General features: G+C 30.7%; 1 protein-coding gene across 8 annotated transcripts in view; it reads left to right on the top strand.

Annotated features, from left to right (window-relative positions):
- LOC134716281 (uncharacterized) overlaps nt 1-14,976 on the top strand; it is a 98,378-nt gene that overhangs the window by 30,421 nt on the left and 52,981 nt on the right. For 2 of the 8 annotated variants that reach the window (XM_063579185.1, XM_063579177.1), the window contains exons 1-2: nt 2,537-3,118; nt 11,172-11,341. The exons of 5 other annotated variants lie outside the window; for them this stretch is intronic. In XM_063579185.1, the coding sequence (XP_063435255.1) occupies nt 2,552-3,118; nt 11,172-11,341 (737 nt within the window). In that variant the 5' untranslated portion in view covers nt 2,537-2,551. Of the gene's footprint in view, nt 1-2,536; nt 3,119-4,102; nt 4,193-11,171; nt 11,342-14,976 lie in introns of those variants that run through there. One more of the 8 variants, XM_063579216.1, reaches the window with a different exon arrangement.

The raw sequence follows: 14,976 nt of genomic DNA, 5'->3' as shown, positions 1-14,976 counted from the left end.
ACAAGAGACAAATAGATTTTTCGGGATATTTGTTTACAAGCAGTTTTAGAAATGGCTACAAATGGCTTTCACATCAGTCCATTCTATTGGATTGTGGTTAATATCTTTGGCATTCAAAGCCTGCATATTATTATTACACCATGTGACATCTAATTTTGTGAGGGTTGTTTTTGTGTATGGGGAGTGCCTAATTCTTAATGATGAAAGAGCCTTAAGTGTAATAAACTTGTTATTGGGACCATATATGGCCTGTTGCAAGATTAGATTGTTGTCAAAATACCTTCTTTTTTAGTTGCAGTCCAAATGTACTCGCCTTTTCATTTTATAAACCCACTTAGAGGATCTTACGGATCTACCTAATTTTAGTTGAATAATTCTTGTCACACTACATATGAAAGAAATACATGCCAATTTGTAAAGTTGCAGAGATTTAATTTTGCATTCCCATACATTTTTGTATGGTATAACATTTTAAAATAGATATTTGAAATATTATACTAATTCCAGTACGATGGTTTTAGATTATCAGTCTAAAGTGGTAAGCATGTTCCACAACAAAGAAAATATATGGAATATTTAGTATTATAGTCACTGGGTAAGGTACAATGATTTAGAATATTGAGTTGAAAATGTGAAGGTGTTATGTGATAAAACCTTTTAGTTGCAATAAAAGGAATAGAACAATGTGAACATTCAAGGGTTGCACATAGCGGGAAAGTTTGTGAAACCCTGCTGTTTCACACAGGGAAAAGGATGATAAATATATTATATTAAGATGCACACTAATTAACAGGTGAAGGTCATGTCTCCTTGAAATATATGATGATTAAAATGTACAAGTTGCATACAAATGAAGTTTAATAATAATGATAAAAATAATTGAAGTTGCACACAGTATGGAAGAAAATATTGACCTTTTTGATGTGAAATTTGAATGATATGGAATATTTAAGAATATACACACATGGAGAATGAATAAGGTTTGCAAGTAGTGTCACACAGGGGAAAGTTAAGATGTGTCCTGTAAAATACTGATACATGATTATCAAATAAACAAATTAATAGAAAATGATTTCATAAGTAAAAATATCAAAACAGTTAAGGGTTTGCAATAACTAAAGTATTGAAATGTTGCAGTCCATTCTGAATACTTTCAATGGGAGATAACTCAAACTAATATTTTATTTTTGACTAGTTAAAACATGTATATTGGTTTGTGCAGTGGAATCTGTTTTCTCATGCTTATGGAATAATATGTTATTGAATCAGTGTTTAAAATTCTATTTACTTTATCTTTCAAGCATCTTGGAATGAATATAGATGTCCTCCCCATTTGAAATTTATTTTTTATTACTTTCAAGTTTTCAAATTAAATTTTTGTTTTGAATGGAACACGTTAAACAGTTAAGTATTTCAATTACAATGTCTTGGCTTTGAATGGTTTTATAAGATATAAATATAAACCTACAGTGGCTTTGTCAAAGACCATAAAGACTTCAGTTTTATATGTTTATCATCAGTCAAAACCTTTTGAACGAGCTTATTCAGAATTAGTCTGATTTAAACCTTATATATTGTTAACTGATTTAATTTGCATGTTTGAATACATTGTGACTATTGAATACACCACCCGTCTGGGGTGACCCCATGTAATGGAATACCGTCCACACTTAGATGTACTGATACTCTGTTAAATGATTTGAAATTAGATTCGTAAATTGTTGAATTATTTTATGAATTATCTTAAATCAATCTAGGGGGTGTATTATGGGTGTTTTTATTAATAAGTAGTCTGTAATCTTAATTATGATTTTGAATAATTGTTAGTTTAATTTTTCCTCAAAACATTTTTAACATATTGACATATAGTATTTGCTTGAAAGTTTAGATTTCCATTTATTAAAAGAGTATTAAAAGAGAATCCTTGATAAACCCTTCTTAAATCAGTCGTAGCGCAACAAATGAAAACTAAAATCCAGAGATTTTCTTTTATTTGTTAGTTTTCAAGATTTGAAGCAAATTTGGAAGTTGTCAATAGATGACTACTTGCAGAGTGTGAATAGGTTTTTAATGCAGTCATCTTTTTTATGGGAATGCTGAACCGTTACAAATTTTGGCAACACTTCATCGATGGGTATCATTTATATTCACCCTAAATGTGACGACACAATACAAGTATATAGATTAATGGCTTTACTATAACTGATGACATTCTGTCGTAGAAAATTGAATAACTGATAATACAAATTTATAATGTGTTTAATATGTATTAATATGTATCAGAGTATGTGAACTGGAGTATCTTTTAACATGTTACATATATGACAGCAAGGGATTAACAAGACTTTCAGGATATTATATAAAAGAAATGTACTCCAAGCTCAAAACTATGTTATTACATAATTTAAATTGTTGTGTTGTTTTTAAAATAAAGGAATAAGCATTGGCTTTAATGTAGCTAACTGCAGATGACAGTAAGTTTATCATTATAGAAATTTAATGATTCAAAATTTAACTTTGAAAATGAGTGGGAATTATTTTACGAACTACAATGAAGTTTCCTCGATTATTGACACAAAAGCGTGATCCTTTAGCTCGTCAGAAAATTCGATACATTTTAAACCAGCCTGTTCACAAAAGAGCGAAAGTTGTACGTTTTAGTTTACCTTCGATTAATGATCCACATAAAAACAAGGAGAATCCGGATGATATCATTCCATTGCCAGAGAAAAACAGACGATTTGAAGTTAAGAAATTTGAAACACTGGACAATGTACATTATAAGAAGCGAGAAGGAGAAACTATACGTCTAAGATGGACCTCAAGACTGGAGAAGGAAGCGGAAAACATATCCAAAGTTTTTAATAGATCAGATACTAGTAAAGAAGATGTTCTTAAATTACCGAAACTTGTTCATGTGCATAAAAGTGACAGAAAGTGTCGGAATTCCTGCAATGTTTGTGAAGCATCAAGGATAATTAGTGCATCACCTGTAGACAAAGTTTTCCGTGAACACAGAGAACACGGAATATCCTGTAAATGTATCGTGTGTGAAACTGTCAACAAGATCAGAGCTATGCAATCTCCTATGCTATCTCCTAGTCCATCAGAATCGGAGGTAAATATATAATTATTACTGGTATATTAAGATAGGACAAAAATAATAGGATTAATAACAGAATTTAAATTATACTAAAACTAATCTGAAGTTATATTGGTGGTTTTTTTTTATATATAACTTTTCTGAACTGGCATGGGTGGATTCAAAATAAAAATAAGTTTTTTCAGTTATTAGAATGTTTTATAGTGTTCCAGGGGTTGGACGCCCGCCCACATTCCAAAATTGCTGGATCTGAGCCTGCAGGAATGCTTTTCTATGTGCATGAGCTATAGCAATATTTGGGGACTCGTTATAAATAATTGCAAGTAATATATGTCAAGTGACAGCTGACCTAGTGACCCCATTCTCATGGTACATTGACCAATGTTACGTTTTTTGTGATCAGATCATATTCTCAGTTACAGTAATTTAAGATCAACAATGAAGTCATTTTAAGGTGCTTATGTCTATCTTAATGGATTCACTAAACATTGACCTTATTTTCATGGTTCACTGATCAAAACATTATAAGTTTTTGATAAGCTTAGAATTTTAGATCATGTTACTATCAAGGTTAGAGTATTGAGAATAAGATTGAGAATGGAATGACTGCTATAATTTATAAATATAATTTATGAATAACCATTAAACAACAATTTATTTTTAAATCAATCAGAAGACTACATCCAATTATTGAACTAAGTTTTATTAATATTGAATGTTTTTTCTTTTCTTTACTAAAACATACAAGTAGTAAATTATATAAAAATAAATAATTTTGATAGGCATGAAGCAAAAATAAGATTTCAGTGTTTAGAAGAGGTCATTGGTTTCACTAGAATATACAATGTAAATAAACTACAGTAAGTGAAGGTCTGTTAAAAGTATTTATACATAAATCTAGAAGGGATTATGTAAAATTTAAGTCTTGCATAGTGGACTTATAAGTAAACTAGATATGTACATTGATGCAGTCAAGTAACGTTTGAAACATCGTAAAGTTTGGAATAAAAAAAGATGGAATTTAAGGATAAAATACGAGAAATATATTTCCGTGAACGTAGTCAGTCTTTACCAAGTTTCTATCCTAAGGTAAGAAAGTGTTTATATAAATATTTAGGACGTTTTTAATGGATTAAAATGGATTACACATTAACTTATAAATATGTTATGAAAAAATCCCCCCACTAAACTTTTCGAAACCTGTTAGAGGTATTTACTTATATTAATATGAATGATTGTTGTTGTGCATAGTTTGATTAATGCAACAGCAACCCACATGACACAAATAAACAAAAGACATTTAGAGGGAAAAATGGCCTACAACAATAGACAGTTGTGTTTGTCAGATGGAAAATATACTATAAAAAAGTAGAGGATCTTTAAAGTGTTGTCTTGAAGCAGAGATGAGAAGAAAGTTATTCCTACCAAAGGCAAATCCAAAAGTTCATGCACAAGTTTCATAATATTTATTTAACACTTTTCATTCAGTATAACTTTCACTTTATAATTTAGACATTACTCTTTTATGGTTTTGAATCCACAATTGCATGCTTGTAATGTATGATAGCTTTTGAAATTTTCACATGCCAAGTTGCCAACTAAAGAAATAAGTGTTTACCCAAATGGTTTGTAAATTGTTTAAAATGATCAAACATCCGTCATTTTTGTCCAACCTGTGACTACTGTCCCAAAAGCCAGACATAGTGATATGACATTCTGACTTCCATGGTGGCGTCCCTGAAGATTCACATTTTAGTTAAGGGACCAACTGAAGCACGCCTCTGGATAAGGATTTTCTTGCTGTATTGAAGACCCATTGGTGGCCTTCTGCTGTTTTCTGCTCTCTAGTCAGGTTGTTGTCTTTTTGACACATTCCCCACTTCCATTCTCAATTTTAGTCTGTGGTTAAATTTTTTTAATTTTAATAACTTTCTGGAATTCTACTTAACATGGACAGCTTGGGTATGATCATAAGATAGAATCAAGAAGTAAATTTTGTAAAAAAAAAAAAAATCTTATAAATGGACTTTTTTCTCCCAATTAAGCATGACATTCACTATGTGGTTAATTTGTACAAAATTTTGATAACTTTCAACTATCCTGGATTTGCACCAAACTTGGACAGAAACTTGTTTATCATCAAAAGCTAGTATCTAGAAGGAAATTTTGAAAATTTAATTTCGATTTTTCCATTTATTTTGTATAAATTGGCTAAGTTTTACTTCCAGTTAACATAAAATGCAGTCTGCAGTTGAAGTTTTTTAAACATTTATTAGATTCATAAAGTAGACAAGACACTGGGTTCCACAGAACCCTTACAAATTTTTCTGAAAAATGTTTGTCCCTAGTGATCCCATGCTTCCGTACATTTGACAAATTGCAATGCATATAATGCTTTTTTAGTTCAGTATTAAGTAAACTTTAATTCTAAGCTAACAGTTTGAAGGAAAATTACCTACAAAGGAGATAGAAACTTTGCCATCTATTGGTATATTGAATTTTCTTTAAAATAATGTTATTTTTATGGGGAAAATAATTGGTGATAAAACTTTTCAAGTTGTTCTTATATTATAGATATTCCGCAAGAATTTGTAGAAAAAAGATGGTCATAGTTTTTTTCTTTCTTTTGGAAACATTGAGTTTATGGATACCCATCCAAAAATCATCCAAAATCTATGTATTTTTACAAAAATCCTTAAAAGTTGTTACAATTATTCATTTGGTATTATGGATCGTAATTCACTATTTATATAGTTTAGACCAGGTGTGGTAAGATTGCCAATGAGACATTATAAACTCCATCAGAGTCAAAATGAAGGGCATTAACTCCATACCTTTATACAGTCAGCTGTAAAAGGGCATTAACTCCATACCTTTATACAGTCAGCTATAAAAGGGCATAAACTCCATACCTTTATACAGTCAGCTATAAAAGGGCATAAACTCCATACCTTTATACAGTCAGCTATAAAAGGGCATTAACTCCATACCTTTATACAGTCAGCTATAAAAGGGCATTAACTCCATACTTTTATACAGTCAGCTATAAAAGGGCATTAACTCCATACCTTTACACAGTCAGCTATAAAAGGGCATAAACTCCATACCTTTATACAGTCAGCTATAAAAGGGACAGAAGACAAAAATTTGAAACAATTCAAACAAAAAACCATTAGCCGTTTTTATAAAATAAAATAAATCAGCAAAAACCAAATAACCGTACAACAACCAACAAAAAACATTGAATTACAGGCGCCTGATGGGAAAAGGCACTTAAAGAATATGGCAAGCTTGAAGGTTTAACATGTTTGTGGATACTTTATCCTTTCTGTAACCTGGGACAATGAACAGTTCAACATAAGAACAAACTTTCAACAATTTTAAAATAAACAAAAATTGAAATATTAAATTAAAAGTTCAAATTTGCATGGAAATTTGACCAAACAAGGCTTTGTCCTTTCTCATTAAATTATAATGTGTATTCATTAGTATTCATGAAGTATCAAATTGTTTTGTGGATTTGGTGGATGAAGGTTAACCAAGAATTGAAGTGTTTAACAAATTACAAATTTTCAATAGTCTTGTATGCAGAATTTATTAAACCTTATGAAATAAAGTAAACACAATGTGAATAGAAGGAGATACATTTGCCCTATACCTTAATAAGACAGCAATCCTATGACAAAATTAAGGTGGGAAATACAACAGTTGAAGTTTTGATAAGTGGGAACACAAGTTAAGAAATCAAATTAAAACTTTTCATGGCCCCGCCACTAGGTGAAAGGGGCATTAAGTGATACCTTGATCATCAGTGTCTTCCCCCATTAACCCTTCTGTTATTTGGTTCCGCACTCTAGTTTAAGTTTTACACATGCAAATTTATGAAACTCGTACACAATGCTAAAAACCACAACTTGCAGACAGAGTAGGAATTTGGGCAGTATGTCATTTTACATCATAGAGTTATATCCTTTTTTTGTCTATTGAAATGCAAATTTTGAGCATTGTATCCTGACACAATCACAGTTAACACCAAAATACAAATAGACTTGTGTTGTCTAAAAATTAAAAAGGATAAACAGTTCATTTTTAAGATACTTAAAACAATATTTTTACAACATGGTGAAGAAAAAGTCTTCTTAAACTAATTAAGGCATATAAGTGTCCTATAAATTAATATTACACTGACCAGAGTCAACTGATTGTTCAAATTATAAAGGAGAGCTGTGGTGTAGTGGTTAGTGCATTGGACTACTAACACAAAGGTTCCTGGTTCGATTCCCGTTCGGGATGAAAATTTCAGGAACTCAATTTTCGGCTCTCCCTTGACACCATTTGCGAGTATGGTCTTAAGGAAACAATGATAGTCCATCGGAAGGGGACGATAAATGGCTGACCCGTGTTAAGAGAGAGCCATATCTCTTGCACGTTAAAGACACCCTTGTAGATTTCGAAAAAGAGTAGGCTAATGCGGCTACAAGGCAGCACTCGCACCAGCAAAGTGGAAAGGGATTAATATAAGTTGCAAAACTTGTTTCCCAATCCACTATAAATAAATATGTTTAAACTGAATTATAAAATACAATATTTATCTAGATGTCCTTAAGGATTTAAAAACATTCTGCAGGATCTGGTCCCAAAACATAACTCCAGATCATCATATCAATTCCTTTATTTAAGTCTTGGTTCATTATTGTAGGTATTGCATTTTTACTGTTGAAAACATCAGTCCAAAAGAAAGCTACTTAATTCCTATTTAATAAGATTTTGAGATTATAAATCGGATTTGTTCCTTTGATTCATAATATTTTCAAATTAATCTTTCACCTATGTAAAGTTCTATTTTATTAATAGCAGCATTTATAATGTTCATTTGTTGGTCACCGGAGCAAACCAAACTGGATAATTCAGGTGCAAATTAAACTTGAATTCTGTTGCACATTTCTAAGATTACTTGTAGGTCATCACCCAGAACAAAATTAGGTTAGAGTGACCTAATTTTAAATGTAACCGACTTTATAGAAAAAAGAAAATGTGGAATGATAATAATTTCCACTGAGACAACTCTCCACAAATGACCAAATGACACAGAAATTATCAACTATAGGTCAACGATGAGCAAGGCCCATACCTCTTAGTCAGCTATAAAAGACCTGAAATGAGAAATGTACAACACTATAACTTAGTTCACTTTTATTTCAAAATCTATCTCAATTCAACAATGTAGCATCTTCTAAACTGGAATTCCATCCAGGCATAAGTAGACCATATTTGTAGTCGACCATCAAGTTAGAATCTTTGGTTTTCTTTGATACAATGAAATACTACAAAATAATCATTCTATAATTTTTTTTTGAAGTACTCCTACAACATTTTTCATTTGGTGATAAAGGATAATAAAGAGATTGTTGGTTCTACCAGATGTACATTAATGTTTAAAAAAACAATGTTAACTGCATTGCCTAGTGTTTGGGCTTTTCTTTTGACTGTCTTCAATAGCAGTACTAAAATAGTTTCTAAATAGCAAAGCAATACAAAGATTAAAAAAAATATTGCCTAAGTAAGTTGAAAACAATAAAAATAGTAGAACTTACTGAGGGATAATTTTAGAATTAAGTAGATTTAAATATTAAGATTTCTGGAGTCATTTAGATTAACGCAATGGATTAAATGGTTACGATGATACATTGTTGTAATACCACCATCATAGAACTTATAATTAACAGATTTTTATAATAGTCAAAAAGATATGCCACTGAGGTCCAATAGAGGATGTAAATAGTTTTAAAGACTAGTGACCTATTAAATTAAGTTCAAATTGTTGACAAAATATAATTAGATATTAAAGATAGCACCTTTGTGGAAAGAAAAAATTATCTCAGCAAAATGTTGTTATTGATTGTTAAGGGGTTTTGCCCACCCTAGGAACCTCTTATGTTGAAATCCAACAACTTATCACATTAAATATTAGTATATTTGTAGAGGACTTACTAGTGGCCATCAAACAGCCAATAAGTGGACCTAGGTGACTTCAACTTGTCAAATATAACATTTAAATCTATTTACATTCCAAGGATAAAATTGTTATTTTTAATGGATTATTCTGCTTTATTCCATTTAAAGAAATCTTTCTCAAGTTGAGATAGTCTTTGTTAAAATGGAAATGAAATTTCAGTATTAATGCATTATTGAAATAGAAATCAAAGCCCTACTGGAATATTGAAACATGCTATGAGTTCAATTTGATATTATGAAATGGATTAGTTCATTTCTATTCACAGAGCAGGAAAATGACATCTTAAAGTGCTAGAATACAAAGACTAAAATTGATCATTGAAAATAAAGTTCAATTACTAGTAATTCAATAACTAATTTGATGTGTTTTGAAATATATTATTAAAGGATATTACTGGAATATGTAGACATAATCAATAGTTTTTATCATATTTAAATAATACAGTAAATAGAAATTAATAGTGTACACATGAAACTGTAATTGATTGGAAATTCTTGGATCATTTGAATCGGATACACAACATGGATAAATTTGTCATTTTAAATATTGGTAAGACCACTTTATTTGATATAAATTAACACTAAAAAGGGCATAAAAGAACTGCTGTATCTGTTTAAAATCAGCTTTGATGGAGGGAGTTGAAATCTTAATAATTTCAAAATTCAAAATAATCAACAGAGAAGTTTTCATTTGAAACATATCTATAATACTAAAATTGCGAGGTCCAATTTGTCAGCCGTCATCATGTAAAAACGATGAATCAAAGAATTCAACTTTATATATAACTAAAATAGTACTATGCTGTTGATTAAAAATTACACTTCTCCAGGCCCTTTTGTTTTCCACGTAATTAATATTGCCAACAATTAAGAAGTTCCGGATCGAATCCGACACCGATACCAATAGTATATTCACCTGTGACCTATTACCTTATCCGTACGTTCCGCATCTGACAGGCGCACCACAAAACGGTGTATTTAGAATTTTGCTGTATACTGTTGAGTAAAAAATACTTCATTCCCGGCCCTTTTGTTTTTGAAATTATTAATATTACCAATAATTGATAGGTTCTAGGTCGACGGGTTCAAACAGAAAGATTTTGAAAACAGAGAAAACTACTGTGCATCTTATAATCGGCATGACTTTATCAGATGACAATACCAATACTAAAATAAGGCATACACATAGTTATATACTTTAATTCAGTCACGGACCCGCGATATCACGGGTATGTTCTAGTAACTAAGTACAATTTAAACATTGTCAACTTTTTCATGTTCTTGATAAGTGTCTCACCGTGGTTAAAATTTGTGAACAGTCAAGACAAAGCTATGAATGTTTACCAGTGCCAAACGTAGCAATGAGCATCTACATATATTACAACCTTTTTCCTTGACAACTTTGTATAATACATGAAAACTAAAGATAGATAAAAAATGCATTCTAATTAATTTCTCACTTTTTGCACCTTTTAATTTTATATGCCAAATTTGGGTTTTGATCCATATTTTGTAGTTCACTAATCATGTTTATGTAATAGTCGGAAAAGGACATCCAGATATTGGCTTCAGCTGGCTTTGAAAAGAAATAACATATACTAGTTTAGCAATGAAGGATGCTGCATTAAACTCTGAAACATACAAATGAATCCAGAAATTTTAAAACACACAAGACTAAAAAGGCTGTAGGTTCCTTACTTGAAGCAGACATAAAAATGTGGAGGGGTTAACATGTTTTGTGAGATTTCAACCCACCCCCTATGCATCTAGCTAATTTGGAATAAACACACTAGTTCTATATCGGAAAGAAATTCCTTTGAAGACCAAACAAATAAACAATTTACTAATATAAATTCTCTCATCAAATTTTAATGAGGGAAATGAATTTATGACTAATGAACAATTAGTTTCATTTATTGAGTTTTCATAAATCATATAAAGCAGCTGTCCCTTTGGGATAATTCTTTTTGCTACCAATTTTCAGACTTAAGTTTTAAGATTACCTAATACTAATAGGTTGCCTTATAATTATTTTCATCATTTTTATTAATAGTTAGATACTGGACGACTATTATCACAAATGCAGATCAACCAACAGCTGAATCTTCTAAGAAATACGGGGAGTCTAACCCCAATACAGATGTACTCGCATAGAATGATTCGTTTTAAACTCATGCAGAACCACAGACGGCAGACATTGCCGATACGACTACAACCAACCAGGTAGGTCACAGAAATTGGTGGAAGCAGAAGTATATCCTTTCTTGTTGACTCATTTGCATGAAGAGTTGTCTCATTGGCACTCATACCACATCTTCTTATATCTATTCAATGTATTGAATGCAGTTTGAGGAAACAAATTTTGTCAATGAGCTATTTTTACCATTACACAAATTATAATTTCCAATGGTCTATTACTTCGAAATATCAAAGAATTGTATTCTCCCACTCTTATATTGCATTCACCTTATCAATGGTGTGTCCAACAAATATTGATGTTTAAATTTTATGAGGTATAAAAAAAAATGACTTCATATTTGTTCAGCAACTTGACAGTTTTAAAACAAGTGAGCACTTCCTATCTCTTCTTATCTTTCAGTCTTTCTTTTTTAACAAAACTTTGAATTATGAGTAAGGGTATTTATTCTTAGGAGGTCATAGCATGATTTTTTTCACTACAGAACTTCGCTAAAATTGACACTCTTCCAAAGCACAAGTATATCTATATTTATATATTTGAAAGTGGTTGATGACTGTGGTGAGAAATAGTTGTTGGGAATTAAATATTTGAACTACAGATATTGTAAAATTATGGGGTTTTAACAGGCAAATTTTCTTTGATAGAAAATAATACCTCTAAAGCATTTGAAAGAAGAATAGAATACAAGAAACAAATAATGGCAAGCAAACATATACCTTCATACTATTTAAACAGTCAGTCTAAAGGATTGATTTGTCATTGAAAATGAAAAACATCACTTTGAATGTTTAATTTGGTCAATTCATTCATTATTTTGCTGAGTATTTTTATGGACTTCTTTAAGATATAATTTCAGCCTTAAATAGGCATATGGAATTGCAAAAACTGTAATTTTCTTTGCATTCAAAGTTTCCTTATTTTGATTAATGGTCATCTTACATTTGGTTACATATAAGCCATAATGAAAATTGTTTAATACAATTTAAGAAAATTCTTCTTGGCTAAATGATATAAATTCCCCAAATTTATATTTTCTTTTAACAATTATTTACTTTAGTTATATCAAATGTTTTCTTGTTTTGGATATTACTGCTTAGTTAAATAAAATTAGTTCCTATGTAACATAAATCATTAGTTAAACCTTTTGCTATACAACTAAAAAAAAACTATCTTAAATAAAAATAAACAGTCGTATTGATTTTTTTAAATAATTTTTCTTTCTGATTTATAATTAAAAAAAAATGTTTTGTGTTAGAGTTATCTTTCTTAGTATAGAAAAAAATAATTTTGAGGCAGGACACACAGAGTTATCTTTTCATGCCATTGTTCAGAATTTGGTTGGTAACCAAGTTAGAGTTATCTCCCATTGTACTGTATTTGAAATGAGAGATAGAGGAAGCTCAGCTAAAATGGTAGTTATATTGTATTATTAGTTTGGAATAAACATCAGGGTTTTTCTGTTGTAAATTATTCATTTAAGCCACCTTTAATTTTGTTGACAATTGAATCAATGGAATATTTATGCATTTGATTATAAATGTAAAAATACCAAATGAATGTGTAATGATATTGTCTATTATTATCCATTATTTTAAAACTTGGAAACATTTGATGTAGATTTTAGTATATATAATGCTAGTGATCTTTAATAATGACATTTAAAAAAAATATGTAAATAATGTATTTAATTACAAGTCAAATGTCACACTTAAAGATATTTTCCCCTTAATTCATATTCATTGATGTCTTAAAATAGACTCATTGGATTTAAAGAGGTTCTGCAAAAATTATACTGTGAATTATTTCTATTCAAAAAAATTATAACAAAAGATTTCTGTAAAATACTTATGGTGTTATGTATGCTATTCACTGGAAAAACTATCAATTAATAGTTTGCAGAATTGTTTATTTTTATTTCTAAGTTTATTCAAGACATAAGTGCTATAATATGTCGGATTGCGGATTGAACTGGAATTGGAAGAATAAATGACTTTTTTTTCTATACTAAAAAACTCTATATGTTTATGCTCATGTCTTACACGAGTTACATCGAAATACCGTTATTTCTTATTAAATTAAAAACTATATTAAAAATTTGGCATATCAAATAAATGATCAAACTTGTAATTCAACTCATATAATAATGGGTGTTCTCAAGATATATAAGACATGGTAACTTGTAAATCAACTCATATAATAATGGGTGTTCTCAAGATATATAAGACATGGTAACTTATGACATCACTATCACCATCTCTGTATCAGGCATGATATCTTATGATGACGTCACCATCACCGCTTCTATGTTAGGCATGGTAACTTATGATGACATCACCATCACCATTTCTATGTCAGGCATGGTTACTTATGATGACATCACCATCACCATTTCTATGTCGGGCATGCTAACTTATGATGACGTCACTATTACTATTTCTATGTCAGGCATGGTAACTTATGATGACATCACCATTTCTATGTCAGGCATGGTAACTCATGATGACGTCACCATCACCATTTCTATGTCGGGCATGCTAACTTATGATGACGTCACTATTACTATTTCTATGTCAGGCATGGTAACTTATGATGACATCACTATCCACATATCTTTATCAGACCATGGTTACTTATGACGATGTCACCATCACCATTTCTATGTCAGACATGGTAACTTATGATGACGTCACTGTCACTATTTATATTTCAGACATGGTCACTTGTGAAGACATCACTATCCCCATTTAAATGCCAGACATGTTAATTTATGATGAAGTCACTATCATCATTTCTATTTCCGACATGATAACTTATTATGAAGTCACTATCACCATTAATATGTCAGGCATGGTAACTTATGATGACATCACCATCACCATTTCTATGTCAGGCATGGTAACTTATGATGACATCACCATCACCATTTCTATGTCAGGCATGGTTACTTATGATGACATCACCATCACCATTTCTATGTCAGGCATGGTAACTTATGATGACATCACCATTTCTATGTCAGGCATGGTAACTCATGATGACGTCACCATCACCATTTCTATGTCGGGCATGCTAACTTATGATGACGTCACTATTACTATTTCTATGTCAGGCATGGTAACTTATGATGACATCACTATCCACATATCTTTATCAGACCATGGTTACTTATGACGATGTCACCATCACCATTTCTATGTCAGACATGGTAACTTATGATGACGTCACTGTCACTATTTATATTTCAGACATGGTCACTTGTGAAGACATCACTATCCCCATTTAAATGCCAGACATGTTAATTTATGATGAAGTCACTATCATCATTTCTATTTCCGACATGATAACTTATTATGAAGTCACTATCACCATTAATATGTCAGGCATGGTAACTTATGACGACATCAGGATCACCATTAATATGTCAGGCATGGTAACTTATGACGACATCACTATCACCATTAATATGTCAGGCATGGTAACTTGTAACGACATCACTATTACTTTTTACATGATAGTCATGGTAAATAATAATGACATCAGAATTATCTGTACCATCTTATACATGGAAATATTAGTGACATGTGATAGCAAGTTAGTGGTCATTCATCTATACCAATGAAAAAAACATAGTATTAAAATCATTTTACAACCAGTCACA

This window comes from Mytilus trossulus, chromosome 1 (assembly GCF_036588685.1).
Source record: "Mytilus trossulus isolate FHL-02 chromosome 1, PNRI_Mtr1.1.1.hap1, whole genome shotgun sequence".
NCBI lineage: Eukaryota > Metazoa > Mollusca > Bivalvia > Mytilida > Mytilidae > Mytilus > Mytilus trossulus.
This window is presented reverse-complemented; position numbering and strand designations above follow the sequence as displayed.